Genomic DNA, 27271 nt, shown 5'->3' with positions numbered 1-27271 from the left:
AAAATGAAAATGTGACATGGCACCATTTTTCCCTAAGGCTGATCCTGTTACCAGGCAGCTATGTGTTGTGTACTTACAAACTTTATATAATGAGACAATGAAACCTGCAAAGCTAATGTGGTATCTCAAACAAAACATCAAGAATATAAAGATAATAAAAAGACATTTTTGAATGAGAAATAGGATGTAGGCATCAGAAAACGCAAATGATAAATAACATTGGGTGCAGACAAGCCCTGAAACCATCCTTCTTAAGAGAAGCAAACCTAAAAGCAAGAAATTACATACTAACAGAGAGGAAATGGTTCTTCCTGCTGTAGAGTGATGGTAAGTGCAGACACAGAATAGAAGTGGAAAATATTAGTTTCTAATGACACAGTTAAAAGAAGAACTTTAAAGAGATATAAAATGCCAATTGGAAAACGACGTTGTGAATGTAAGCAGTTTGCAATTCAGTCTGAACAACAACCTATACTGATATAGTACCTTTAATGTAGCAACATGTCTCAAAGTGCTTCACAGGAGCATTATAAAACAAAATAGGAAACTGAGTCATAAGAAGATATTAGGTCAGAAGATGAAAAGCTTAGTCAAAGAGCAAGGTTTTAAGTAGTGCCTTAAAGAAGGAAATTGAGCTAGAGAGGCAGATAGGTGAATGGGAGGGAATTCCAGAGCTTGGGGCCTAGGCAACTGAAGGTGCATCCACCAGTAGTGGAGGGATTAAAATCAAGGATGCTCAATAGGTCAGAATTAGGTGAGCTCAAATCTCAGAGGATTGTGGGGCCAATGGAGATTGGAGATTAGGGAGGGTCGAGATGATGGAGGGATTTGAAAACAAGGGTGAGAATTTTTAAATTCAAGATGCTGCTGGAGAGACAACTGATCTTAGCAGTGCAACGCAATTACTTATTGTACTCATTTTGGTTGGGAAGTTTTTAGAAAGCTGCTTTTCTGTCAGGTGGGTGAAGAAATATTCAGGTTACTAGCTAATTCATGAAATCAGACTCATTGTAGTGGGAGAACTGTGATACTATTTGGATGGTGCTGCAACTTTTACAGGCATCAGGGGTAGAATCATTGCAATAATAAGAGTTGGAAAACCACAGATGATCATTACCTTGTATGCCGTATTGCCAACCACTTGCTTCAAAAAGAATGCAATTACATGCTGTGTCAAAAGCAACTGAATCTTGTGAAGTCCAAACCAGTAAATTCATGTATGTGTGCAAAGCTGTGATCAGAACTCGGTGCAAGGCATGAAAAATTATAGATAATGAAACTTGCATACATTGCTGACAATTTAATTTGTCAAATACCACTAAATCTAAATGCAAGGAGCAGCACAACCATGCTCTCAGCAAGTGACAAGGCTGCAGCATGTAGGAAAAGTGGAAGAATGAGAGGGAGCTATGGAGTTTCAGGTATGTTCCTGTGACTGGCTTAATTTCTGGATACAGCAGAGTGAGTGAAAGAAAGGATCATTGTTCACCTTGCAATGTTGACAGGGTACTTTGAAATTATATCCATAAAATCAAGGAATGAAAGAAAGGACATGCTGTCGAAGCTTTTCATCTTGCACTTATCAGGACAGAAACGAGAACACCAAATTTCAAAGGAAGCAACAATTTCCACTGCATGCAAGTAGGATGCTGACTACTTGGGAAGTTGAGCTGCTTGGTTGAAGCATTTCCATGGAGCTTAGACCAGGGAAGTATTGTGCCCCACGCTTTTGTTTAATTCAACAAAGATGCAATGCCTGGACATGTTCTTTTTGCCTGCAGAGGGCAGTTCTCTGCTTATGAATAGACGTATCTTCCAGCAAGTGTAAGTGAGTCAACATTGCAAGCCTGACTGATAATCTTAAATTGGCTGTTGGTGTAATTCTTAGCACACTTGGGATTGTTCAGCAAGTGCTGTCTAATTGCAGAATCATTTCTAACGTTAGACATTATCTTTTGAGTTTTGCAAGCATGGGCTGATTGAGTACGGTCAGTACTCTGAATATTGCAAACAGCCGAAGGGACGTGCTGTTTGATATGATCTCCCAATCCTTGATTTTGAACAGTTCTGTCAAATCTCCTCTCAACCATCAATTGTCTAAGCAGTACAACCTGTGCTTCTCTAATCTATTCACATAACTGAAGTTCCTCATCCCTGGAACCATTCTCATGAATCTTTTCTGCACCCTCTTTAAAAATCTTCACATCTTCCCTAAAGCTTAGTGCCTTGAATTGGACACAATACTCCAGTTGATGCAATACTAGTATCGCATAAAAAGTTCATTATAACTTCCATGTTTGTATAAGTCCTCTTGAAGTCCATCACTATCCTCCTCACATTTCACAATACTTCCAAATTTTGTGTCTTCTGCAAATTTTGAAATTGTGTGCCCTGTACACTCAAGTCTATTTCATTAACATATCAAGAAAAGCAGTGGTCCTAGTACCTACTCTCCAGTCTGGAAAACAATCATTCACTATTACTCTGTTTACTATTACTCAACCAACATCTTATCCATCTGTCACTGCTGCTTTTATTCCAAGGGTTTCAACTTTGGTGGCAAGCCTGTTATGTAGCACTTTGTCAAATACCCTTATCAACCCTCTGTCACCTCATCAAAAACTTAATCTAGTTAGTTAAACATGATTTGCCTTTAACAAGTCTGTGTTGGCTTTCCTTATCAATCTACGCTTGTCCAGGTGACTGTTCATTTTGTTCAAAATATTGTCTCAAAGCTTTCCCACCACCGAGGTTAATCTGACTCACCTGTAATTGGTGGGTTTATCCTTACACCTTTTTTGTGTAGCATATAACATTGTGCATTATAATATTTGCAATTCTCTAGTCCTCTGGCACCACCCCTCTATATAGGGATGATTAGAAAATTTTGGCCATTCTCTTTGAATCCCTTATTTGATTTTTCATTTTCCCTCTGAACCTTCTATCTTCAGCCTGGTTTTTCGATTGGCTGGAGAAACCTGCAAAATAGGGACATGAGGGCACTGCCAAATCTCAAACACAAGGCCTCATTTAAATGCTGCAGTTTCCCATCCGACAGCTGGCCAGATCATCAACCTGGCCTGCAGGGAGAACCACAGCAAGTGGTAGGAGGGTGCAGCTGGGGAGAGGTTGGGGACCAGTTGAAGGCAGGCTCAAGGCTTCCTTGTGGGACCCAGAGGAGTTGTTCTGCCGCTCCTGATTCACAAGAAAGCTTGAAAAGTAAATTTATAATTTATCTGCTGGGCCACTTCTAACTCAGGGTCCAGTTCCTGGCTGTTTTACCTGACAGAAGAGTTTACCATGTCCCCCTTCCTCCCTCTATCCCTCATTTAGGCCTTTAGTTAAAATTGCAAATCAGTCCCAATGGTATCATCAGATCTGACCTGCATATTTGAAACAAAGCTCCATTTCCTTACAACCACGGAATGATTGCAGCACCATTCGGCCCAGAATGTCTGAGAGCAACTCAGCTAGTCCAACTCTCCCACCCTTTCCCTGTAGCCCTGCAATTTTTCCTCTTTCCGATGCTTATTCAATTTCTTTTTGAAAGCCAAAATTGAATCTGCCTCTGCTACACAACCACACAGTGCATTTCAGATCCCAACCTCTCACTATGTAAAAAAAATTTCTTCCTGTGGGCCTTCTTCTCGCCTGTTCAAAACAACAGTTTAATAGGGGGACAGAGTTGAAAATTGTGGGATAACTAAAGTAACAGCTGCCAGTTACTTCCACAACCTCATTTCTCTTCAGCCCGGTGTTGCAGAAGTAATTGACACTCATTACTTTCGCTATCCTCCAACCGAGTTTCCGCCAGTTCTGTTAAAATTGGGCCTAAGGAAATTTGTCAAGAGAGACACTTTTTCAGTCACACGGAGTTTTGTTCAAGATCTTGTAATAGCATCTTCTTGTGGTCCTTTTGTGTATTTTTCTTTTCTGTATGTAAATAAGTCAAACTGGAATAAACAGTTCAGTTGGGCACTTGATTTCCATGTGGCACACAGTCTCTTTTGTCCTGCAAAGATATCACAGTCTGGCAACAGAGGTGGGATTATGGATTTTCCTAGATGAAGAAATTTGGGTTGGAGATGTTTCCAACAAACCAGCAGAGGAATGTGAGGTTCTTTTTGCTGAGAAATAGGTTTAAAAAACCCATCATAGAGTAAATAGTTTTTGTACACTTGTGTAGACTGACCTTCGAAGATGGCTGCATCAACAGGTATTGGTCGAAAGTCTTTTGGTGCATACATGGTGCAGCTCAAGCTGTTTTTCACTGCTAATAGTATCCTCAAAAATCCTGAAAATCCAGCTATTAATTAGGCAGTGGGGGAAAGGAAAAAGGCAATATTTTTAACTGAAGTAGGTCCAGAAATGTATGAAATGCTCAAGAATTTGTTCACCCCAGTTAAGCCAAAAGACATGTTGCTGTCAGATATCTTGTGTCATCTTGAGCAGCATTACAGTCCCATGCCATTGGAGATTGCTGAAAGTTATCAGTTTGGAACAAGGAATCAGTCGCCCAGTGAGGACATTTGGGACTTTATCGAGGGTTTGAAAAAGCTATCCATTCAATGCGATTTTGGAGAATTTCAAGAATGAGCACTGAGGGACATGTCCGTGTGCTGTTTAAAAAGTGAAAGCATCCACAGTAAGTTGCTGACACTGGCGGGCTATGTCAAAAGTTAACTTTTGGCAAACGGCGTTGTCCATAGTCATGGCAGAACCTGACTCGAGACAAGTCACAGTTAATAATCGCCAGTCATCTGCTGAAGTTAAAAAAACTGCAGCTGAGAAAGCAGAAAGCCCCAACAGCAGCAGTTAATAGTAGCAGAGGTACTAAAAAGTCCTGCTACTCATGCCTAGGCCAACACTGGGCACATAATTGTCCATTTGTGAAGGCAGAATGCTACAGCTGCAAGAAGAAGGGTCATCTTGCCAAGGCATATCAAAAGAACATAAACAGAGAAAACGCTAGCTAGAGGAAACAGCATGCAGTTGTTGAAAAGCACCAGGTCAATGAGGGGTCGGATGAGACCCATACAACCCAAAGCAGAAGGACGTCCAGTGGAAATTTACATGACATCATAGTCCAAGTAGCGTTGGATGGAAATCCAGTAAACATGGAGGTCAACATGGGTGCATCCTTGAACGTGATTCCTGAATCGCTATACCATCAAAAGTTGAGTCAACATCAACTGGTGAAGTCACACATAGAATTATTAAGTTATGGAGCAAAGACAATCCCATAATATAAGTATATTGGTTCCAGTCACATACAAGGAGCAATGTGCAAAACTGCCCATCATTGTGGTGAAGGGTGAAAAGACAACTTTGTTAAGAAACTGGTTGACACTTAAGTTAAACTGGAATGAGCTTTCTTTCACAGAAGCAAACATCACAACGCAAGACGATGGGATCACCAAGTACTCTCAGGTGTTCAGTGAAACCGGCAAAACTATTCAAGGATATAAAGGCCAATGTACAGGTCCAGAGGAACAAAAGACACCAGTTTATTGCAGGCCTCATCCAGTTCCCTGTGCTTTAAGGGAGAAGGTAAAGCAAGAACTGAAAAGACCTAAGACTGAGAACATTATCTTTAAGTAGAACAGAGTAATTGAGTTACTTCCATAGAGGTTTTACCAAAGTCAGAAGGTAGTATAAGAATATATAATGGTAATGGTAAAAAGATAATGTTAAATCAAGTACTTGACATGTCCGATGAAGTGGCACTTCAATTGAAGGTCAAAATCAGTCATTGCTGGGGAAACTTTCTCCTCAGACTCAGACCAAAATGGGTCAATGTCCTTCTCAAATTTCAGAAAGTTTGAGTCAAAAAAGAAAATATTCTCTTAGGAATAGGAAACCAGTGGTTAAGTTAGATCTGTAAATAAATTAAAAAAAAGAACTGTATCTAATTGTATGGAATTTTGACATGGTGTAACTTTTCATTAAGGAGTGAGGAGTGTAGCACCCTCTTGTGTATATATAGAAGTCAAACCCGGATAAACTAGGTTGGTTGAGTACTTGACTTCCATGTGCCACACAGTCTCTTTTGTCCTGCAAAGATATTACAGATCTCATGAAAAGGCTTGGAAAATTCTGGAGTTTTATTTAAAAAGTCTTTCTGCACATGCACACCCAATCAGCCATGCCCATGCATGCATCAAAACTCCAGGCAGCCAACTGGAGAGGAAACGAGAAGTGGGGCCTGTCTGAGCCTCAAGCGATTATGCATAATTACCATCCATACTGTGTGCCATGTGCTAATATATATGCTTGAGGTAGGACTGACTTAACGCGTGGTCTCAAAGTTTGTGCTTGAACCAGAAAGAAGGAATCTGATGGCACATTCGAGAGACTAGGTCTGCTGCACAGACCAGGTAAGTGGTCCCAAGAAGGAGGAGTGACTTGGAGTCCTGGATTTATCGATACAAAGAGCTGGGGAAACCTGGGACCATGCAGGCAGGTGCTGCTCCCTGAGGACCAGGACTGGGGAGAGGGATAGTGAGGCTGATGGCAAGATTGTGTGGGGAGTTGGGTGGTAGTGTAGACTACAGAGTCTGTCAAGTAGACCCTGAACAGAGGGGAGAAAAGGAAACTGAATCTTCCTAAAGCAATCTCCCAAAGACCCCACTGGTGGAAAATCCCTATGAAGGGGAGAGACAGAGCCTTCAAAGAGAGAACCCTTTGGCAGGAGCAGGCCTGAAGCCTGGGCATCCCAGTTTTTGAGGGGGTAACAGAAAATTCAGATATTTGGCTCCTCATTAGTCTATGCAAGAGGCCAAACAGGCATCTTAGGCAGCCACTCTGGACACCTGCAAAACAGCTTGACTCAATCTCAGGAAAGACGTTTTCAGGCATCCTGGTGATGCAGGATATTGGTCCTATACATTAGATCTTATTTCCAGATGAACACAGCAAGGTGCAGCTTTTACCCACCACCTAGATCTATACAGTGATGGCAGCAGCAGGAAGAAGTTACACACATCACATAGCTGCTCTATTCAAAGTCAACTTTAGTTTAAATCAGTTAAAATCAATGTGGATCCATAGTGTCCTGGGGTATACCAACCTTTAGACATTATCTTTTAATATGACGGTAAAGAGGAGACAGAATTGCTGCGTGCACTCAAAAGCCTTGTTGCTTGAAAAGGACAAGTGACTGGTGATGACTCAGATCCACTAGAAACTGGGATTTTTGCTATTTCTGAGGTTCCTATGTAAAATGATGGCATTCCTATATTAAAACAGTGACCATACATCAAAAATTTTCATCCGCTGTAAAGCGCTTTGAGATATCCAGAAGTTGTGAAAATGCTATATAAACGCAAGGCTTTCTTCCTTTTTTTCTTTTATTTGATCAGCAAACTGTATTGCATATATGTAGTAAGATTTTACATAGAACTTGCAGTATAGAAACAGACCATTTGGTCTGTTTGGCCCATCTGGTCGGCGCCTGTGTCCACAAGCCTCCTCCCATGTTATTTTAGCAACCCTATCAGCATATCCTTCAATTCATTTCTCCATCATAAATTAGGATTATGATCTGGAATGTACTGTCTGAAAGGGCGGTGGAAGCAGACGCAATAGCAACCTTCAAATGGAAACTGGACATATACCTGAAAGGAAAAACATTACAGGCTAATTCAGAAAGAGCAGGGGAGTGCAAGTAACTGGATAGCTCTATCAAAAATAGGCTGAATGGTCTCATTTTGTACTGCATCATTCCACTGTGATTGGATGGCAGGTCTTTCTCATTTTTCAAGAAGCCCTAAATGAAGTTTATAAACCAACTGTCAATCTATATTGGATCACGCTTGAAAAAAGCAACTCATAAAAATCAAGAGGTTTGGTATAAAAGTTACCAGTTTGTCTCTTGATTTACGCGACAGTGCAGTAGGCAAGTCCGCCTACATCTCTGCACAACAAACTACAAAATAAACTGCCGAGGATCAACTGGTGAAAGGCAAGGGTAGGATTTCACCCAAGTAATGCCATGTGGGATGCCTGCATTTTTGGTTTTAAAAAATTAGAATTTCAGAAATTGTATGTCATTTGTTAGGCAAATCACCTTGACCAACATTAGATGTGAATCAGGAATGGGCATCTCACCAATTCTAGTTTATATAAAACTCTCAACACGAATAAACTGTGAAATGGGACAGAGCAGTTTGATTTGAAGCCAGTTCATTAAGAAACATTTGCTTCCTTTTTTGTACAAACAAGTCTTTCCTCCAGCACTCAATATATAACCCAAATATAGTGGTACATTTTAGCCCTTTCATTTCTATTGAACTGTACATTCATAGTCGAAGGCACTGAATTATATATATGTATATATATATTTGATAAATATTGATTTTTTTTACCTGAACAGGCATTAAGCTTTCTGGCACTAAATCAGCAACAAGTTCACTGATTTTTAATACTTCCTCATGCAATTTTTAAAATAGTAACTTTTGTTTTAATGATAACTTTAGCAGCTCAAATAGGTTAATTTGTATAATTTAATTGAATCCGCTGTTTTTTCCTTTGGCAGTGTGTGTAGTTTCTACTGACCACTAGTTGCATTGGTGGGGGATGCAATGTATAATAAAAAGTATTTCCTCATGCTCCTCTTTACTTCCCAAAGTAAAATCAAAGCAACTTACAAAGCAAAACTTCACTTGATTCAATTTAACTTAAGATCCTCAATGGGACAGGCAACAAAGAGCTTCAGCTGTTCAGGCACCTTGAGGAAGAAACAATTAACTTTCAAATGGCCATCCTTTTTAAATATATGAAACTCCCTGTCTCAGTAAAATAAGCAGTCTGATGTCAATCTCCTAGCAACTGAAACCCTGGTCCAAACAATCTCTGTCCCTTGATTAATATAGAATTTCTTTTTTGAGGAGAAAATTTTAGTTTAATAAAAGATTATTACCTTTGTTTCTATTGCTTTCATATCTAAATAAATATTTTGCAATTTTAAATCTACAAGTGCCAGTACTTAGTTTGCGCCAAATATGCTGACTCTGAATCATCATCTCCTCTTGGCAGTACCTTTTAATGCTAGAATATTTTGACAGCATTTTTCCTGCATTATGGTGAGTTTTATCAGGGACCCACGTTTGCCTACTTAAGCCCGATGACTGAATATTATATAGCTCTGGGTGTATCATTGATGAAAAATACCCACAGTGCAGACCCTGCTAATCAGACTCAAGTCAGAAGCTCCATGCAATAGTTGGGCCTCCAAACCCAATGGCAAGATAGTTGTTGGAGAAGATGGAGCAATGGATCAAGGGGAGGGTTAACTCTGGAACAGATTCCAAGGAGACCGTGTCAAAAGACATGGGCCAACACTGCTATCCTCTTGATATCTGATAACAAATCAGGGAAGCTCAGTCAATGACCATCCCATAATTTGTCTGGGAAGGGTCAGGAAGGGAAAATGTGACTGGCATTGATTAACAATGGATACACCAGTATCCGTAGCCTCTGAATTGTGGGGAGAGGAGGAGAGGAATGTAGCAAAGCATTAGGAATACTTCCCACTCGGAGCACTTGAGCCATCACACAGTAAAGTCACAACACAATTTGCACTTATCTACATGTGCTCTCTTAACTGGCTTTTCCTCTCAATTTCAGAAGAGAATGGTATAAGAAAATTGTGAAACTTAACTTGCTGCCTACATCCAACCCAGGGAACAATAAGGTTACAATAATAGAGAATTTACTGTATTTCGTAGCTTGAAACAAGTTATTTTAAGAGAACTTGCTCAAAATGGTTTCTGCAATGATATATGGGGAGAGTGGTTCTTAAAATTCCGTTTGATTACAGAAACATATACAATGGGAAAGCCAGACACAAGAATACCCAAGTGCTAGAAATTGATAACATATCGCACTGGGCTATTAATCAGCAATATCAGCCTAGATAATGCATTAAGTCTTATGATGAGACTAGCAACACTCATCGTTATTATGGAGTAAATCAGACAGCAACTTTTGAAGTGCACATTGGCCCATGAAAACGCAAATATACAGAAGTTGTAGTTGGAACTGCAAGGCTCCTTTAAAGGCTGCACTGCAACAGTGTCTCATCGATAGACTTGAAGCTGAAATACACCTAAGGGCAGGCAGCTGTTGTACTTAGCCAATATTTACTCATTAAAATGGCAGATATAGTTAGCACTGGTTGCATAAGGATGCAAGTGTATTTTTTAAACAGTGTGATAAATCATCATTACTGCCAAATAAACTCCCTGGCACTGAAAATTGAATTTTATAAATGTGGAGTTTCATTCCTTCAGTACTCCTTTGGAATTTCTTCTTTTAATTTTTAAAAATCTCTTTTCCTTAGTCCCGTCTTTCCTTTCCCCTGCTTTTTCACTTTCTGTACATCATTTAAATCTAATTTAGATTTCCTGATTTAGACCCTGAGTGATGAATCTTCATTCTGATTGGTTGAAGAGCCATGCTGTTGTTCTCCCAGTTCACAGCACAGATTGCTTGTCAAGGTGCCATGCCAGATGACAATAATAAGTTACTACTCAAAAGCCTGCAAAGAGTTTGTGGGCAGCTGTCAGCGTAACGAACAGCAAGAACCATTCCTTTGTTGCTGACTGCAGAATCTGAGTCATTATCTAATTAAAATATCCCCAATACAAGTAGCATTTGACAAGCACTGCTGGAGCCCATGGGCTTGCTTTTGTGTATGTGGTAGGGAGTTGGTTGCCCATTATTTGAATAAGAAAACCTTCTGTCCTGAAGATGCTCTTGATGTACATGTTAGCTATAATTTTGATGTAGGCAACACAACAGCTCTATAGGTAAAATGCCTACATAATTTTGAAAATGACTATAAACAGTGGGGATTGGACAACTAGTCACTCCCCTTATGTCCATTTATATGACTTTTCTCTGAAAGGTCAGCAAAGAAAAACATTTATAAAGTAGTTTAAAGTTGCCTTCTTATCCAGACTGATTTCAACTACTTACGGTTACTGCTTGCCTCTATAAATGGCTAACTGAATAAATATGTTTGATAGCTTCATCATTTATAAATGTGTGGAACTATCTAATATAAGCAACTGCTGGCTTTAGGGACTCAGAAGTACTACCAGCTTTGGAAGTTTAATTGGATTATCTTTCCCTCATTCTACAGCACAGGCTTTTACAACTTACTTTTTTCACTGCTGTGGAGACTCTTCAAAATCTTCTCATTAGGTTCAATTGCAATATGTCTGAACCTGGAGCAAGACATTCACTGAATTTCTCATTACAGATTTTAACAAAATCTGGATGGATAAACATTAACTTTCATTCACCTACCTCACCCATTCATTAATCCATTTCTGGAAAGGTTTAATCCACAAAACAATCCAAATGAGAATAAATAGTCTGTTGGTGCTGTTTACCAACAACTTAACACTTTTGATTCTCCTACTTGCTCACTAAAACCATCAGAGAGAAAAATATAACTCAAAGTCTAGAACATGCATGCCCGCGATAAGGTATGCTCCAAAACGTTCAGGAAAACAGGTAAAAAAAAAAGACCAACACTCTGATTAGTATTTTTGCAGAACTGGACTCAAAGTTGAGGACAAACATGACTCACATTATTCAAAAGAAAAGAGAGAGAGACATAAGCTGACAGTTGCAAAGCAGTTATCCCAATATCTGTTTTGAGATGAATAGGGGACAGCAGTATTGCATCACTTTTGTTCTAGAAGAAATAGATCATGGATTTCAATTACTTAAATTCTTTGAGGACTCAACTGCATTAATGAATAAGGGCTGTCTTTTACATTTAAGACTTAAAAGGAACAATGTTCTCTGAATTCCTAGGTGATTAGCTAGTTGAATTTTTCAGTAAAAATAGATCAAAATGAAAATATTTCAACCTGGATGGGGTGCGCAGCTGGTTCACAAGATCTGGAACAATTTGGGCTGGACATAGAAATATGTATATTGAGATATGCATGTAAATATCTAAATAGATATTTGTAGATATAGATGTGTAAGGCTATACATACGTCAGGATCTAATTCTTCCAGCTCATCTTCCAATTGTTGGATCTCCTCTTCTGATAATTTCCGGAGGAGGTCGTCTTCATCAACATCCCGATACTTTTCTAGCTCCTTTTTAAATGGTGCAGACATTTTGCATCAATCTTTATTGTACTTCCTTTGCAATACTGCAGTACACCTGCAAATCTGAACAGAGGGATCACAATAATGAAGACACCACTTAAAATTGATATTTCTTTAAAAATGCATTCAGGAAGGACATGTTTCTATATCAGCACAGTTATATGTATTTCTTTACTTGCGTATAAACATACATAATTCTGTCATCTATACTTAGTTCTTTTTTTGTAATTAAGCATATCAATGAGGTTAACAATAACATTTCAGAATCTTCCTTCTGGGTTTCTGTTAGAACTACAATTCAATGTAAGTTTGATAAACATTGGACCAGATGTTTCTGGAGCAGGACATCTCACAGCTAGTGTGCCAATTAATTAGACTCTATTCTGCATCTTTCATCTTGAAAAAGATGTTTCTCTGTAACTTGCTGTAAATTTGAGCTGATAACAGTATGGAGAGGGCAACAAGACATCTGGGACCAACAGTGTAACTCTTTAACCAATGAGATTTAAGGATTGAGGCAGAACTAGGATTACAGGGTTATAAATCAGGTACAGAAAGAGAAAGAGAGAGAAGGAAATGAAGATTCAACTGAGATAGAGAAAAATATAGAAAGGAGAAGAAAAAATAATGAAACTTTTAACATTTCTACGAAGAGTTTACTACGTTAAAAGCTTTAAAATTGTTGCTATCCTGGGTCAGACAAGTTCATTGAAATTGCATTAACACATATAATGTCGTTAAAAAGGTGCCTGTGCTGTCAATTACTAGTCTTAAATTTCTGTGGCAATTTTAATGGACAATTAATGTGTAAACGTGGAACGTCTTAAAAATTAAGTGTAGAGGTTCAGGGCAAGAAAGCAAACTGCAGAGTGGCACAAATCAACTAGCAAGTTCTGGACAAAAAAATAAATAAAAATACCTGGAAAAACTCAGCAGGTCTGACAGCATCTGCGGAGAGGAATACAGTTAACATTTCGAGTCCGTCTGACTCTTCAACAGAACTAAGGAAAAATAAAAGAGAGGTGAAATATAAGCTGGTTTAAAGTGGGGGTGGGACAAGTAGAGCTGGATAGAGGGCCAGTGATAGGTGGGGATTGCCAAAAGATGTCATAGACAAAAGGACAAAGAGGTGTTGACGGTGGTGATATTAGCTAAGAAATGTGCTAATAGGTGACATTAAGGGTAGAAAGCAGGACGAGCAAGGGACAGATAGCCCGAGTGGGGGTGGGGTGGGGGGAAGGGATCGAAATAGACTAAAAGGTGGAGATAAAACAATGGATGGAAATACAACAATGGATGGAAATACATTTAAAAATAACGGAAATAGGTGGGAAAAGAAAAATCTATATAAATTATTGGAAAAAAGGGGGATCGGAAATGGGGTGGGGATGGAGGAGAGAGTGCATGATCTAAAGTTGTCGAACTCAATATGCAGTCCAGAAGGCTGTAAAGTGCCTAGTCGGAAGATGAGGTGCTGTTCCTCCAGTTTGTGTTGAGCTTCACTGGAACATTGCAGCAGGCTAAGGACGGTCACGTGGGCATGAGAATAGGGTGGGGTGTTGAAATGGCAAGCGACAGGGAGGTCTGGATCATGCTTGTGGACAGACCGAAGGTGTTCCGCAAAGCAGTCACTGAGTCTGCGTTCAGTCTCTCCAATGTCGAGGAAACCGCATTGGGAGCAGTGAATGCAGTAGGCTAAATTGAGGGAAGCACAAGTGAAATGCTGCTTCACTTGAAAGGAGTGTTTGGGCCCTTGGACGATGAGGAGAGGGGAAGTAAAGGGCAGGTGTTGCACCTTCTGCAGTTGCATGGGAAGCAGAAGGTGCAACACCTTTACTCCCCTTTACTTCCTCTCTTCTCATCGTCTAAGAACGCAAACACTCCCTTCAAGTGAAGCAGCATTTCACTTGCGCTTCCCTCAATTTAGCCTACTGCATTCACTGCTCCCAATGCGGTTTCCTCGACATTGGAGACACCGAACACAGACTGGGTGACCGCTTTGCGGAACACCTTCGGTCTGTCCACAAGCATGACCCAGACCTCCCTGTTGCTTGCCATTTCAACACTCCACCCTGCTCTCATGTCCACATGTCCGTCCTTGGCCTGCTGCAATGTTCCAGTGAAGCTCAACACAAACTGGAGGAACAACACCTCATCTTCCAACTAGGCACTTTACAGCCTTCCGGACTGGATATTGAGTTCGATAACTTTAGATCATGCACTCTCTCCTCCATCCCCACCCCCTTTCTTCCAATAATTTATATAGATTTTTCTTTTCCCACCTATTTCCATTATTTTTAAATGTATTTCCATCCATTGTTTTATCTCTACCTTTTAGCCTATTTCGATCCCTTCCCCCCACCCCACCCCCACTAAGACTATGTGTCCCTTGCTCGCCCTGCTTTCTACCCTTAATGTCATCTATTAGCACATTTCTTAGCTAATATCACCACCGTCAACACCTCTTTGTCCTTTTATCTTTGACATCTTTTAGCTATCTCCACCTATCACTGGCCCTCTATCCAGCTCTACTTATCCCACCCCTCCTTAAACCAGTTTATATTTCACCTCTCTTCTACTTTTCCCTAGTTCTGCTGAAGAGTCATACGGACTCGAAACGTTAACTGTATTCCTCTCCGCAGATGCTGTCAGACCCGCTGAGTTTTTCCAGGTATTTTTATTTTTGTTTTGGATTTCCAGCATCCGCAGTTTTTTGCTTTTAGCAAGTTCTGGAGATTTGCAGCTCATGGCATGCTGTTAATTATTTGCTGGCTGATGTTCATTTTAATAATGGCGTGTTTTGCTGTCATGCAGTTATTTATTCAACAGAATTCTAAATGGAATAATTTTCAAGATCAAAGGCTCAAATGTTTCAAGGTCTATATGCAGAAAATATCCATTCTGCAGATGATTTTGCCCTATATTATTCACTTTGATCTTTATGTGAGCTAACCTATGCAATCCAATGGCAAGCTGTTAACTGAACGCAAGCTTGAATTTTTACATACACAAAGCAACTCAAATCAAATCTGTTGTCCAGCATCCAGTATAGAAAATGCCACCAACTTGCCTTTAACATAGTAAAACATCCCAGCTGTTAACAATCTTATGAATATCAAAATTGTATGTTTTGGGGCTTTGTCTTTAAGGTAAAATGAAGAGGCTCATGTGACCTGTTCTGAAGTCTAACAGCAAGCCTAGGTGGTTTGATTTTAAAAGATTAAAGAAGGTTCAGTTTATTTTACTGGGAAGAAGTTAGAAGGTATTTACGTTTGGAGATAATGGCAGCAGTGTGTGTGTGGACAATGGATAGCCTGTGAGTCTCTAAAATCTCAGGAAACAGTTGAGAGTGCCGGGTTGTAAACAGTTGAGATTCAAACTGTCCATTTAGTTCCAAGATGAAAAAAAATTGAGCTCTCAAGCATAGAAAATCAGCATCTCTACCTCGATACAAGGCCCATGCAATTCACATTGCCATGGAGATGGAAAAGCTTCCACTCTTAAAGTCTATGATATCCTACCACAGACAAGGTTAGGCTGCCAGAATCCAGGAGAGGGAGCGTAGCTATAGGCAACAAGATGCTGTGGTTCACCATGCTGAAATGCAGATAGGAGCTCGCACTTGGATTGGCAACACTAAATTTGCAGGGAGTTAAAATGAGGCTGGAAAATTTGCCTAGATTTAGCTAGAGGGAGAAGTCTCCAGGAAAATTTGCACCTCAAAGTAAAGTTCTGGAGTTAAAAGTTTCTAGGCTGGGAAAGAAAAAGATCATAAGTAAACACTCAGGAGCGAAGAATCATTTTGGACTGATTCTGGAAGAATTGGATGTCTATTCAAAAGACCGTGTAACGTATACCTGATAGTGGGTTTTTCGGTTGTGTTAAAAGTTCTGTTCTGTTGTTTAAAGTATAAGCTACTTATGAAAATAGTGTTTAGTTAGTAGTGCTTGACCCTGTTTGTTACAGTAAATGTCTTAAAATGTGAAATCTTGTTGTGTCGTCTGTTTAGCTATCAACTGGAAGTTTGAATTTCTTTTTAAAAGTTATCAGTCTCTAGGGGGATCATAGCATAGCACAATTCACAGCAGGGTAATCAGGTAAATTTGACACCAAGTTGCTTAAGGAAATATTAGGCCTGTGAGTGAGTAGTCGGCACAGAGTGACCACACAACAGTGGGAATTTGGGGCAAGTTGGAATTTCGTGCACAAGAGGAAGGAGGTGCTGCTTTTTGTCTCCAATACTTGTAGTGGTTCATGTTTAAGTAAATGTTTAATTTCATCTACTTATAATTTTAGCTTTAGTTCTAGTTTAAGTTAAGAAACAAACCTTCAAGCTAAGACACAGGAGAAGACACAAGATTCATTTGGCAAATAGGGTGGTCTAGCAAGAATGAGGATCTTAAATAAATTACTATCAGTAAAGGAACTGCACTGGAAAAACCATTAGGACTACTTGGCAGGTAGTGACTACAAGGATACCGCACGGATCTTGAGCCTCAGCTACTTACAATCTGGATCAATGTATTAGATGTAGGGGTTGAGTGGAAAGTATCCAAGTTCACTGATGATACAAAGTTAAGTGGGAAATTAAACTGTGAGAAATACACAGAGGCTGCAAAGTAGCATAGACAGGTTGAGTGAGTGGGCAAGAACATGGTAGATAGAACATAACGTTGGGAGGTGTGACGTATCCACGTTGGTGGGAAAAGTAGAAAAGCAGAATATTAAAATGTTGAGAGGTCGGGAAATGTTGGTATTCAGAAGGACTCGAGTGACCTTGTACACAAATCACAGAAGATTAACGTGTAGGTACAGCAAGCAATTAGGAAAGTAAATGTTACATTAGCCTTTATTACTTAAAATTGGAGCTCAAAAGCAAAGAAGTCTTGTTAGAATTATGTAGGGTCTTAGTGAGACCACACACCTGAAGTACTGTGTACATTTTTAATATCCTTACCTACGGAAGAATCTACTTGCCTTATAGAATGCAATGACTGATCACTAGAACGAGAGATTTATCTTATGAAGAGAGATTGAATAGACTAGGCCTCTATTCCCTAGAATTTAGAAGAAAAGTGAGAGGTGATCTAATTGAAATATATAAAATTTTCTCAGGGCATGACAGGGCAGATGCTGGATGTTTCCTCTGGCTGATGAATCTAGAAGTAGTGGTCACAGTCTCTGAATAATGGCTAAGCCATTTTGGCCTGGGATCAGGAAACATTTCTTCACTCAACAGGCTGTGAATCTTTGGAATTTTACCCCAGAGAGCTATGGATTCTCAATCATTGAATGTATTCAAGATATAGATTAATAAGATTTTTGGACACTAAGAAAACGAAGGGTCCGGGAATAATGTGGGAAGTTGGAGTTGGGATGTATGATCAGCCATGATCGTATTGAATGGTGGAGCAGGCTCGAAGGGTCAAATAGCCTACTCCAGCTACTATTTCTTATGTTCTTATGGATCAAGTTTGGTCAATGAGATAGTGATGGTATAATTGTTCTAATGCTAGGGAGAGGGAAAAAAATACAAGAGTTCACACCCCTTGCTGTTGCCTAATGACCATCACCAAAAATACATGAATCAAGTGAAGGCAAGATCATGCTTGGCATTGGGTGGGGTGGAGGGTGGGGAGCAGAACCAATAGAAAGGCAATAATACAAAAATGGCAATGTGATGTTCCACATTCTTCTCAATTAGCTAGTTGACCTCTCATGGCAATGCTTATGAACATTGCTTAAACTTGTATTCCTATACACAACTTTTAGCTCATCTCCCAGACTCCTCCTTTATCTTTCTATATCTTCTGTTCTCTCTTTCTGGGTGGTGCTCTCCTTTCTTTTGCGTCCATTTGTCTTTCATACTTGCTTTTTTTATCTCCTGCTTTGTGTAATTCTGTCCTCTCCCTACCCCCGCCACCACACCCCCACCACCCCACCTCCCACACACCCCCGCTCCATCTCCTCTCTGGTTTGAGAATGCAGTGCAGGAACAGAATGAAAACACTCATGGAACGGTAGATGGTTCAGCTGAAAGAGTGAAAATATACAATCCAAGGGAAAGAAACAGTCCATGGGGTACTGAGAGATGAAAATACCAATGTGGAAAGGGGTTAATTAAAAATTAAGAAATCCAGGGTTAATTAATACAAAGAAACGAAATCTGAATTAGTTGTGTGAACACAAAGTATTCAAAACAAAATTGGAGCATTAGCAGCATTAATAACGACAGCATTATTTAATATAGTAACTATGAGGCTCGGGTTTAGTTAGGACTGGGAATTTCATATTCTGGATTACATTTAAGAAAGATAGGGTTAGGAAATAGACTTAGTTAAGTAAATTATATTGTATTTGTGGGTGTTAGGAATGAGTTTTAGCTTCAATGCTTACATTTGATTTGAATTTCTGAGTCTTTGTGGTAAGAAAAAGTCAAATTGAGTTTTAGTTTCACTTCAAACAGTGCTTGCATTTCTAATGAGAGCTTTATGACCATTGCAGCTAAGTTAAACAAACAAGAGTAGAGAAACTGGGCTGTTGTCTAGCAACAGGGGTTCAGAGAGGCAGGTCCCTTCCACAGACACACAGAAGAAATTAGAAACAGCAGTTTGATTTAGAGGCTGTTTGAGTTCAGTTGGTTTTGAAAGTAGGTGTCAGGAGAAACTGGAGCAAAGGGGACAGATAGCCTGACCCAAGCTAAAGAAGACCCCAAAATCGAGGGGAGTGGAGCAGGAGGAAGTCCCAAGCAGACCTTCTAGTCAAGGAACCTAGAAAAGGTCTTGTTAAGTGAAGTTAAGAGTGAGGAGCAGAGAAAGTCACCAAGCTTCAAGCTTAAAGAGATAAAGTTTGTGAGAAGCCAAAAGATCCAAAGAAGCAACTGAAGGTCAGTAACTCATTGCTATGGACATATGAAGCAGTGGTGTACTGTTGATGGCTGAGTCAGTGAGAGAGAGTGCGTGGAAGACAGCTTGAATGCATGTAGTGACCCAGAGGAGAGGAACATTGGAAGGAGAGCTCGAAACTCTGCAGGTGAACTCTTGCAGAAGGTGTCTGAAAGGAAGTGTCAGTTTGGGAGAAGATTCCAAGGTGAGTTCTTAGAGAGTGGAGATTGGAAACTCTCGTGTGAAAAACGGAGTTCAGTGAGACCGGTTTGCTCAAGGTGTGAGAAGCGTCTGGAAAGAGTTGAGGAAAGATCCATAGCATCTGGTTGAGGTAGCATCTGTCAATTGGTTTCAGAGTGTGGTGTGCCTGACTACAGGTCGCCATAGGTTTACATGGACTGTGTACTTACTGTGGACATTAAAGTATAAGATAGCTTTTGTAACTTGTGTTATCGTTACAAATCTGTATATATCTGTAAAGGTATAGTTGTGGGTGAAAGAGTATTGTATATAGTTCATCTTTTCTTGTTTAATAAATGTTTTATGCTTTTGTTACAAGTTCATTAGCTGACTCCGGTGACTTTACGCAGTAGCCCCTCTCCACGTATCTAAACAAACAAATAAAAGTTAGGATCCATCAAGCTGGGTTCCACCCTGGATCAGGATTGTCTAGTGGTAACCTCAGCTGGGGATCATAACAATAGGGAGGGGGTAAAGAACAGGATGATAGTGTTAGGCAAAGATCCTATCACATTGCTAGAATATAACAATGTCCTTTTTTGGATGCAAGGGTGTGGGGGTTGCATCAAGACAAATCCATATGGATAAATTTAAGAAATAGGATGGGAAATAGTATAAAACTTAAAAGTGTAGATTCACAAAATTGTGAAGATGAGTTAGAGGAGAAAATCTGTGGGTGGTTCAGAGAAATATGGTCTGTAGGTTTTGGACAATAATATTGAGCAATTTTAACCAAGATCAAATGGTATAAAAATAATACATGTAGTCAAAGTGGAAATGCTTTTGGAAGGCATCGAGGACTGATTCCTAGATTATGTTTTCTAAGGGCTTAGTAACTCTCTTGCCTCCAAGTCAGATGGTTGTGGGTTCAAGTCCTATTCCAGAAGCTTGAACAAAATCTAGTCTGACACTCCAGTGCAGTACCAAGGGGCTGCTACACTGTCAGAGGTACCGTCCTTTGGGTGAAACATTAAATCAAGACCCTGCCTATACTCTCAGGTGGATGTAAAAAATCGCATGGCATTATTTGGAAAAGAGCAGGGGCATTCTTCCCAGTATAATACCTGTCCCTTAATCAACTTCACTAAAACAGATTATCTGATCATTATCACATTGCTTGCCCTTTGTGTGACCATGCTGTGCGCAAACTAGCTGTCGAATTTCCTACATTACAACAGTGTCTATGCGCAGAGGTACTTTATTTTCTGTAAGGTGCATTGGGATGTTCTGAGGTCATTAAGGGTGCTATATAAACGCAAGTCTTTTTTTTTTAATCTGACAAAGAAAGCCACATCACTTGATTTAGTTCTGCAAAATGAAATAGGTCAATTAACCGTTCTGGAAGGAAGAGAACAATTCAGAAAATGATCACTTGCTCAATGTAAAAAGAGAAAGGATAATGGAGGGTTTAAGATAAGGACACTTGCTTGGAAAAAAGGAGATAAAAAGGGGATCTGGCCTAACTTAGCTGGGATGAAAGGTTAGCAAACAAGTTGACAAAATCTTCAAATACAAGATGCACATAGCACAAAATAAAGTTATTCCAAAGAGGATTCAAAGAATTGAGTTATGTGGATAAAGAGATTGAAACTAAACTGAAACTTAAAAGAGAAGCATGTGATAAAGTTAGGGCTATCAATGCCAAAGATAATCATGACGAATATAAAAAGTGTAATATGGAGGAAATTAGAGTGCTTTGAAATTGTACCATTTCATTTATATTGCTTCTCCGACCAAAATGAATCACTTCACACTTAGAACCATAGAAAAGTTACATCACTGAAGGAGGCCAGTTGGCCCATCTTGGCCATGCCAGCCCGAGGACATCCAGGCGCCCTTTCTAATCCCACATTCCTGCACCCAGCCCAATAAAACCATAGAAAAGTTCTCTGCATTTACCTTCATCTGCCATACATCTGCCGATTTCACCAGTCTATGTCCTCCTGAAGACTGCTACTATCCACTTTGTTTACTTCATTACTGAATTTCATATATTTTGCAGACTTTGAAATTATATCTTGTATACCTAATTCCAGGTTATTAATATAGGTCAAAAAGAACAATGGTCACACAATCCCTGGGGAACACCATGGCACACTTGTCTCGAGTTTAAAAAGACAACCATTCATCACTACACTCTGCTTTCTGTTGCTTAGCCAATTACGCATTCACACAGCAACTGTCCCTTTAATCCTATGGGTTTCAATTTAGCTAACAAGGCTACTACGTAGTACTTTATCAAATACTTTCTGAAAGTCCAGACACATTGCCCTCATCCACCCTCAGTGTTACTTCTAGGAACTCAATCAAATACAACATGCCTCTAAAAATCTACCATGATTTTCATTTTTATATTTTTCCAATTTCCAATTAATTTTGTCCCAAATAAATGTCTCCAGAAATTTCCCCACTACCACCATTAGGCTGACTGGCCTGTAGTTGTTGGGCTTATCCCTCTTTTTATGAGCATGAGTATAATATTTGCAATCCTCCAGTCCTCAAGCACTACCCCATATTTAAGGAGAATTGGAAGATTGTGACCAAAGCCTTTCCAGTTTTCACCTTTCCTTAACAATGCATGATCCATCCCATCTGGACTAGATGTATTTTGCACTTTGAGCCCTGTCAACATTTTTTGTGCTTCTTTATCTATTTTTTTTTAATCTTATCCCATTTCTCAATGACCCCCTCCTTTAAAATGTGACATTGATAGCATCTTCTTCTTTAATGAAGACAGATGCAAAGTACTCACTTAGTACCTCAGCCATGTTTTTTTTGGTCTTTGATTGGACCCACCCTTCTTTTGACTACCTTTTTACTATTTATAAAAGACATTTGTTTCCCCTTTTATGTTAGCTGTTATTTTATTCTCATACACTCTCTTTGACCCTCATTTCCTTCTGTTTTCCTCTGAACTTCCTGTATTCAGCTTGGTCCTCTACTGACTTATGAACCTAGCGTTTATCATAGCCTCCTTTTACTGTTTCATTTTAATCTTTGTAGCAGTAGTCATCCAGGAAGTTCTATCTTTGGATGCCCTTTCTTTCCCTTTTGTGGGAACATGTCCAGTCTGTGCTAAACTCTCTCTCTCCTTTAAAGGTCTCCCATTGCTCATTTACAGTTTTATCTCCCAACCTTTGATTCCAATCTACCTTGTCCAGGTTCCTTAAACTCATTGAAATTAGCCTTCAACCAACTGAATATTTCACATTTGATTTTTGTCTTGCCTTTTGCTGTAAACTGACAGTTGCAAGGAAGAGGGAAGGAGTCTGTGGCTAGGGAACAGAGTTTGTAGTGGGGACCAAAGACATTGGCTTTGGTCTTCTCAATACTTAATTTGAGGATTTTTTTGTTCATCCAGTACTGGATGTTGGGCAAACAGTCTGAAAATTTAGAGACAGCAAAGTGGTTGAAAGAGATAGAGGCAAGAGTTGGGTGCTGTAAGTGTACATGTGGAAACTGATCTTGCATTTTCGGGTGATGTTACTGTAGGGCAGCATGCAGATAAGAAATAGGAGGGCACCGAAGATAGGTCCTCAGGGCAAATTGGACAATCATTGAATGATACAGCATAGGAGGCGGCCATTCAGCCCATTGCATCTACATTGGCTTTTTCAAAGAATAATCCAGTTAGTGTCACTCACCTACTCTTTCTCTGAATCCTTGTATTTTTTTTTCTACAGGTACTTATTCAATTCCCTTTTGAAGGTTCCTATTGAATTGAATCTATTGCAACTGAATTCATCACCTTGTCAGGCAGTGTATTCCAATTAATTTTATAACCAGTCATTGCGTAAAAAAGATTCTCATGTTGCCTTTGATGCATTTGCCAATCTTGTTAAATCTGTGCCCTAGTTATTGACCCTTCAGCCATGGGAAGCAGTTTCTCTTTATTTATTCTATCTTAATCCTACATTCTTTTACATACCTTTATCAAATCTCCTCAGCTTTTTCTGCTGTAAGGTGAACAATCCTAGCTTCCCAAACCTATTCCCATAACTATAACCCCACATCCCAGGAGCCATTCTAACAAATCTTTTCTGTATTAAGTCCTTCCTAACATGTGGTATTCAGAATTGGCTGCAAATTACTTGGGCCAAATTAGTGTTTTGGGTGAGTTTAGCAGGACTTCTTGGCTTTTACACTCCATGCTTCTATTCATAAAGCCCAGGATTTTACATGCTGTACTAACTCATTTGTTAATAAAACCGTACAGTCACCTTCAAAGGTCTGTGAGCTGGGGGGAGGGAGGGAAGTGGCAGAGACAGCTAATCAAATAGCCTCAGTCTTGGTAACAAAGAGGTCCATGAGCTCCTCACGCTTTTTGATGAAAATGAGGGAAGAGAGGTTGAAGAAGACTGTTTGCAATAGAGAAAAGAAGTCGGAGTTATGATTTATTCAAGGGCGGTCCCGGAATACTGAGCAGTTTTGATTTGTGATAAGAAGCACATCACCGCTTTGACAGTCTGGCAGGGCAAATGATGGATATAACCAAGCAAGGCTTCATTTGGAGGGAAGGTACTATTACCCCTCTGTTATTAACTATAGGTCAGTTAGACTAATGTCAATTTTAAGAAAAATGTTTGAGGGAATTATTGGTGATGCAATACATGATTACTTGAATGGAAAAAAACATTTTAGGGCCATGCAGAATAGCTTTAAAAAGTCATGTAGATGGAAATCCAACAATATAATGCGCATATAAAATGTGTGTTCTGGCTCTCCTTACTTCTTCCTGTATAAGTCAAACAGATGAATTGTACTCTAAAGGCAAGGCCGAAGAAACTGGCAACTCAGTTCACAAAGACTTGGGAACAGTTACTGTCCTTTGTTCTCAAGGCTGTTGAGTCCACCCTATCCCGACTGAAGAGGCTGTCCCCTAATGAGATAATGATCAATTGCTTCATGCAGACCTGGAATAATCTTTTCTGTGTTCATATGCCCAAAACATAATTCTAAACTATTACTCAGCAGGCATATTTTAAGCTGTTGATGGATCAGTTGCCCCAAATGCATTTGGCCATGAATAATGCCACCACCAATACTGCAATCTCAAAGCAGATGAACAAGATGTATTTTGACTCAAGCATTTGCCCAGGAGAATGGGACACTAGTCAACGAATCATGGGGAAGGTTTGGGATATTGCCAGATTGTTCAGCCCCAATTTTAAAGATCCTTAGTCCATGTTGACAAGATTAGTTCATTGGTGTATAAAGGTGTCCCTTGGACCTAGGTTTGAAAACTGATTTAAGGCCTTTCCCTTGAATGCATCAGCTACTCTGATCCTCCAGCATCTGTCTCCAAGTGTTAAGGTAAATTATTGAGAATTTCCCATGATGTGAGATGATGATGAGCATTACCTGCTGCCAATTCCGCCTCTACCCCCTTTAACTCTTGTTCTGAGTGTAATTTCACCCTTTCAACCTTTCAATGCTCCAGGCATCAAAGGTACAAGGTGTGAAGTGCTAACCTAGCTCGTCACTTAGCAAGAGGTTTTTCAAAATTGTGTCCGGCTGATTTGATTGAATTCTTTGATGAGGTAAAAAAGGTTGATCACAGCAGTGCTGCAGTTATTATATTTTTTTTCTTTCAGAAGGCGTTAACAAAATGGCACACAGGAGACTTGCTAAGATGGTAGAAAATTCATGAAATTAAGGAGCCAGTAGAGATATGGATATGAAATTGGCTGAAGGAATCACAGTGCAGAACAGGCTCTTCGAGGCTGCACTGACACGTGAGAAACACCTGACCTACCTACCTAATCCCATGTACCAGCACTTGGCCCGTAGCCGTGAATGTTATGACCTGCCAAGTGCTCATCCAGGTACTTTTTAAAGGACGTGAGGCAACCCACCTCCACACCCTCCCAGGCAGCACATTCCAGACCGTCACCACCCTCCGGGTCAAAAAGTTTTTCCTCACATCCCCCTTAAACCTCCTGCCCCTCACCTTGAACTTGTGTCCCCTCATGACTGACCCTTCAACCAAGGGGAACAGCTGCTCCCTATCCACTCTGTCCATGCCCCTCATAATCTTGTACACCTCGATCAGGTCACCCCTCAGTCTTCTCTGCTCCAACGAAAACAACCCAAGTCTATCCAACCTCTCTTCATAACTTAAATGTTTCATCCCAGGCAACATCCTGGTGAATCTCCTCTGCACCCCCTCCAGTGCAATCACATCCTTCCTATAATGTGGTGACCAGAGCTGCACACAGTACTCCAGCTGTGGCCTCACCAAGGTTCTATACAACTCCAACATAACCTCCTTACTTTTGTAATCTGTGCCTCGATTGATAAAGGCAAGTGTTCCATATGCCTTTTTTACCACCCCACTAACATGCACCCCCCCCCGCCTTCAGAGATCTATGGACACACATGCCAAGGTCCCTTTGTTCCTCAGAACTTCCTAATGTCATGCCATTCATTGAATACTTCCTTGTCAAATTACTCCTTCCAAAGTGTATCACCTCTCACTTTTCAGGGTTAAATTCCACTTCTCTGCCTATTTGACCATCCCGTCTATATCTTCCTGTAGCCCAAGACACTCAACCTCACTGTTAACCACCTGGCCAATCTTTGTGTCATCCGCAAACTTACTAATCCTACCCTCCACATAGTCATCTATGTCGTTTATATAAATGATGAATAATAGGGGACCCAACACAGATCCCGTGGCACGCCACTGGACAGTGGCTTCCAGTCACTAAAGCAGCTTTCTGTCATCACCCTCTTTCTCCTACAACTAAGCCAATTTTGAATCCACCTTATCAAATTACCCTGTATCCCACGTGCATTTGCCTTCTTTATAAGTCTCCCATGTGGGACCTAGTCAAAGGCTTTGCTGAAATCCATATAAACTACATCAACTGCACTACCCTCATCCACACACCTGGTCACCTCCTCAAAAAATTCATTCAAATTTGTTAGGCATGACCTTCCTCTGACAAAGCCATGCTGGACTATCTCTGATCAAACCTTGCCTCTCCAAGTGGAGATAGATTCTTTCCTTCAGAATTTTCTCCAATAGTTTCCCTACCACTGACGTGAGACTCACTGGTCTGTAGTTCCCTGGCTTATCTTCTTAAATAGTGGAACATTAGCTGTTCTCCAGTCCTCTGGTACCTCACCCGTGGCCAGAGAGGAATTAAAAATTTGGGTCAGAGCCCCTGCGATCTCCTCCCTTGCCTCCCTTAGCAGTCTGGGACACAAATCATCCAGACCTGGAGATTTGTCCACTTTTATACCAATACCTTGTCACTCCCTATATCAATTTGCTCAGGAACCTCACAGTCTCTCTCTCCGAGTTCCATACCTTCATCCTCATTCTCTTGGGTGAAGACGAATGTGAAGTATTCATTCAACACTCTACCGATGTCCTCTGGCTCCACCCATAGATTGCCTCCTTGGTCCCTAATGGGCCCTACTCTTTCCCTGGTTATCCTCTTCCCATTGATATACTTATAGAATATCTTGGGATATTCCCTGCTTTTACCAGCCAGCGCACTCTCATATCCCCTCTTTGCTCTCCGAATTGCTTTCTTAAGCTCCACCCTGCACTTTCTGTACTCCACTAATGGCTCCGCTGATTTGCTCCCCTTGTATCTGCTAAAAGCCTCTCTTTTCCTTTTCATCGTATCCTGGATATCTCTGGTCATCCATGGTTCTCTGGGCTCGTTACTCCTTCCTATCACCCTAAAGGGAACATGTTGAGCCTGTACTCTCCCCATTTCCTTTTTGAACACCCCCCACTGCTCTGCTTTAGATTTCCCCATAAGTAGCTGTTCCCAGTCTACCTTGGCTAGATCCTGCCTTATTTTACTAAAATTTACTCTCCCCTAGTCCAAAATATTTTTTGGAAGCAAAGGGTGGTGATGGATGAATGTTTTCAGACTGGGAAGTGGATTGCATTGGTGTTCTCCAAGGATCAACGTTGGGTCGATTACACCTCCATTTTTATAAGTCAGGTGGAGGATGCAGCATTATAAGTTTGCAGATGATATGAATTTGGTA

The 27271-nt window shown here is 40.2% G+C and overlaps 1 protein-coding gene across 3 annotated transcripts in view; it reads right to left on the bottom strand.

Moving 5' to 3' along the window:
* tmod1 (tropomodulin 1) overlaps window positions 1-27271 on the bottom strand; it is a 79677-nt gene that overhangs the window by 41261 nt on the left and 11145 nt on the right. For all 3 annotated transcript variants that reach the window (XM_041186755.1, XM_041186754.1, XM_041186753.1), the window contains exon 2: window positions 12018-12197. In XM_041186755.1, coding sequence (XP_041042689.1) covers window positions 12018-12143 — 126 coding nt within the window. In that variant the 5' untranslated portion in view covers window positions 12144-12197. The remainder of the gene's footprint in view (window positions 1-12017; window positions 12198-27271) is intronic.

The sequence above is a fragment of the Carcharodon carcharias genome, chromosome 4 (assembly GCF_017639515.1).
Source record: "Carcharodon carcharias isolate sCarCar2 chromosome 4, sCarCar2.pri, whole genome shotgun sequence".
NCBI classification, from domain to species: Eukaryota; Metazoa; Chordata; class Chondrichthyes; order Lamniformes; family Lamnidae; genus Carcharodon; species Carcharodon carcharias.
Note: the sequence above shows the minus strand (reverse complement) of the source record. Positions and strands in the feature narration are given on the sequence as shown.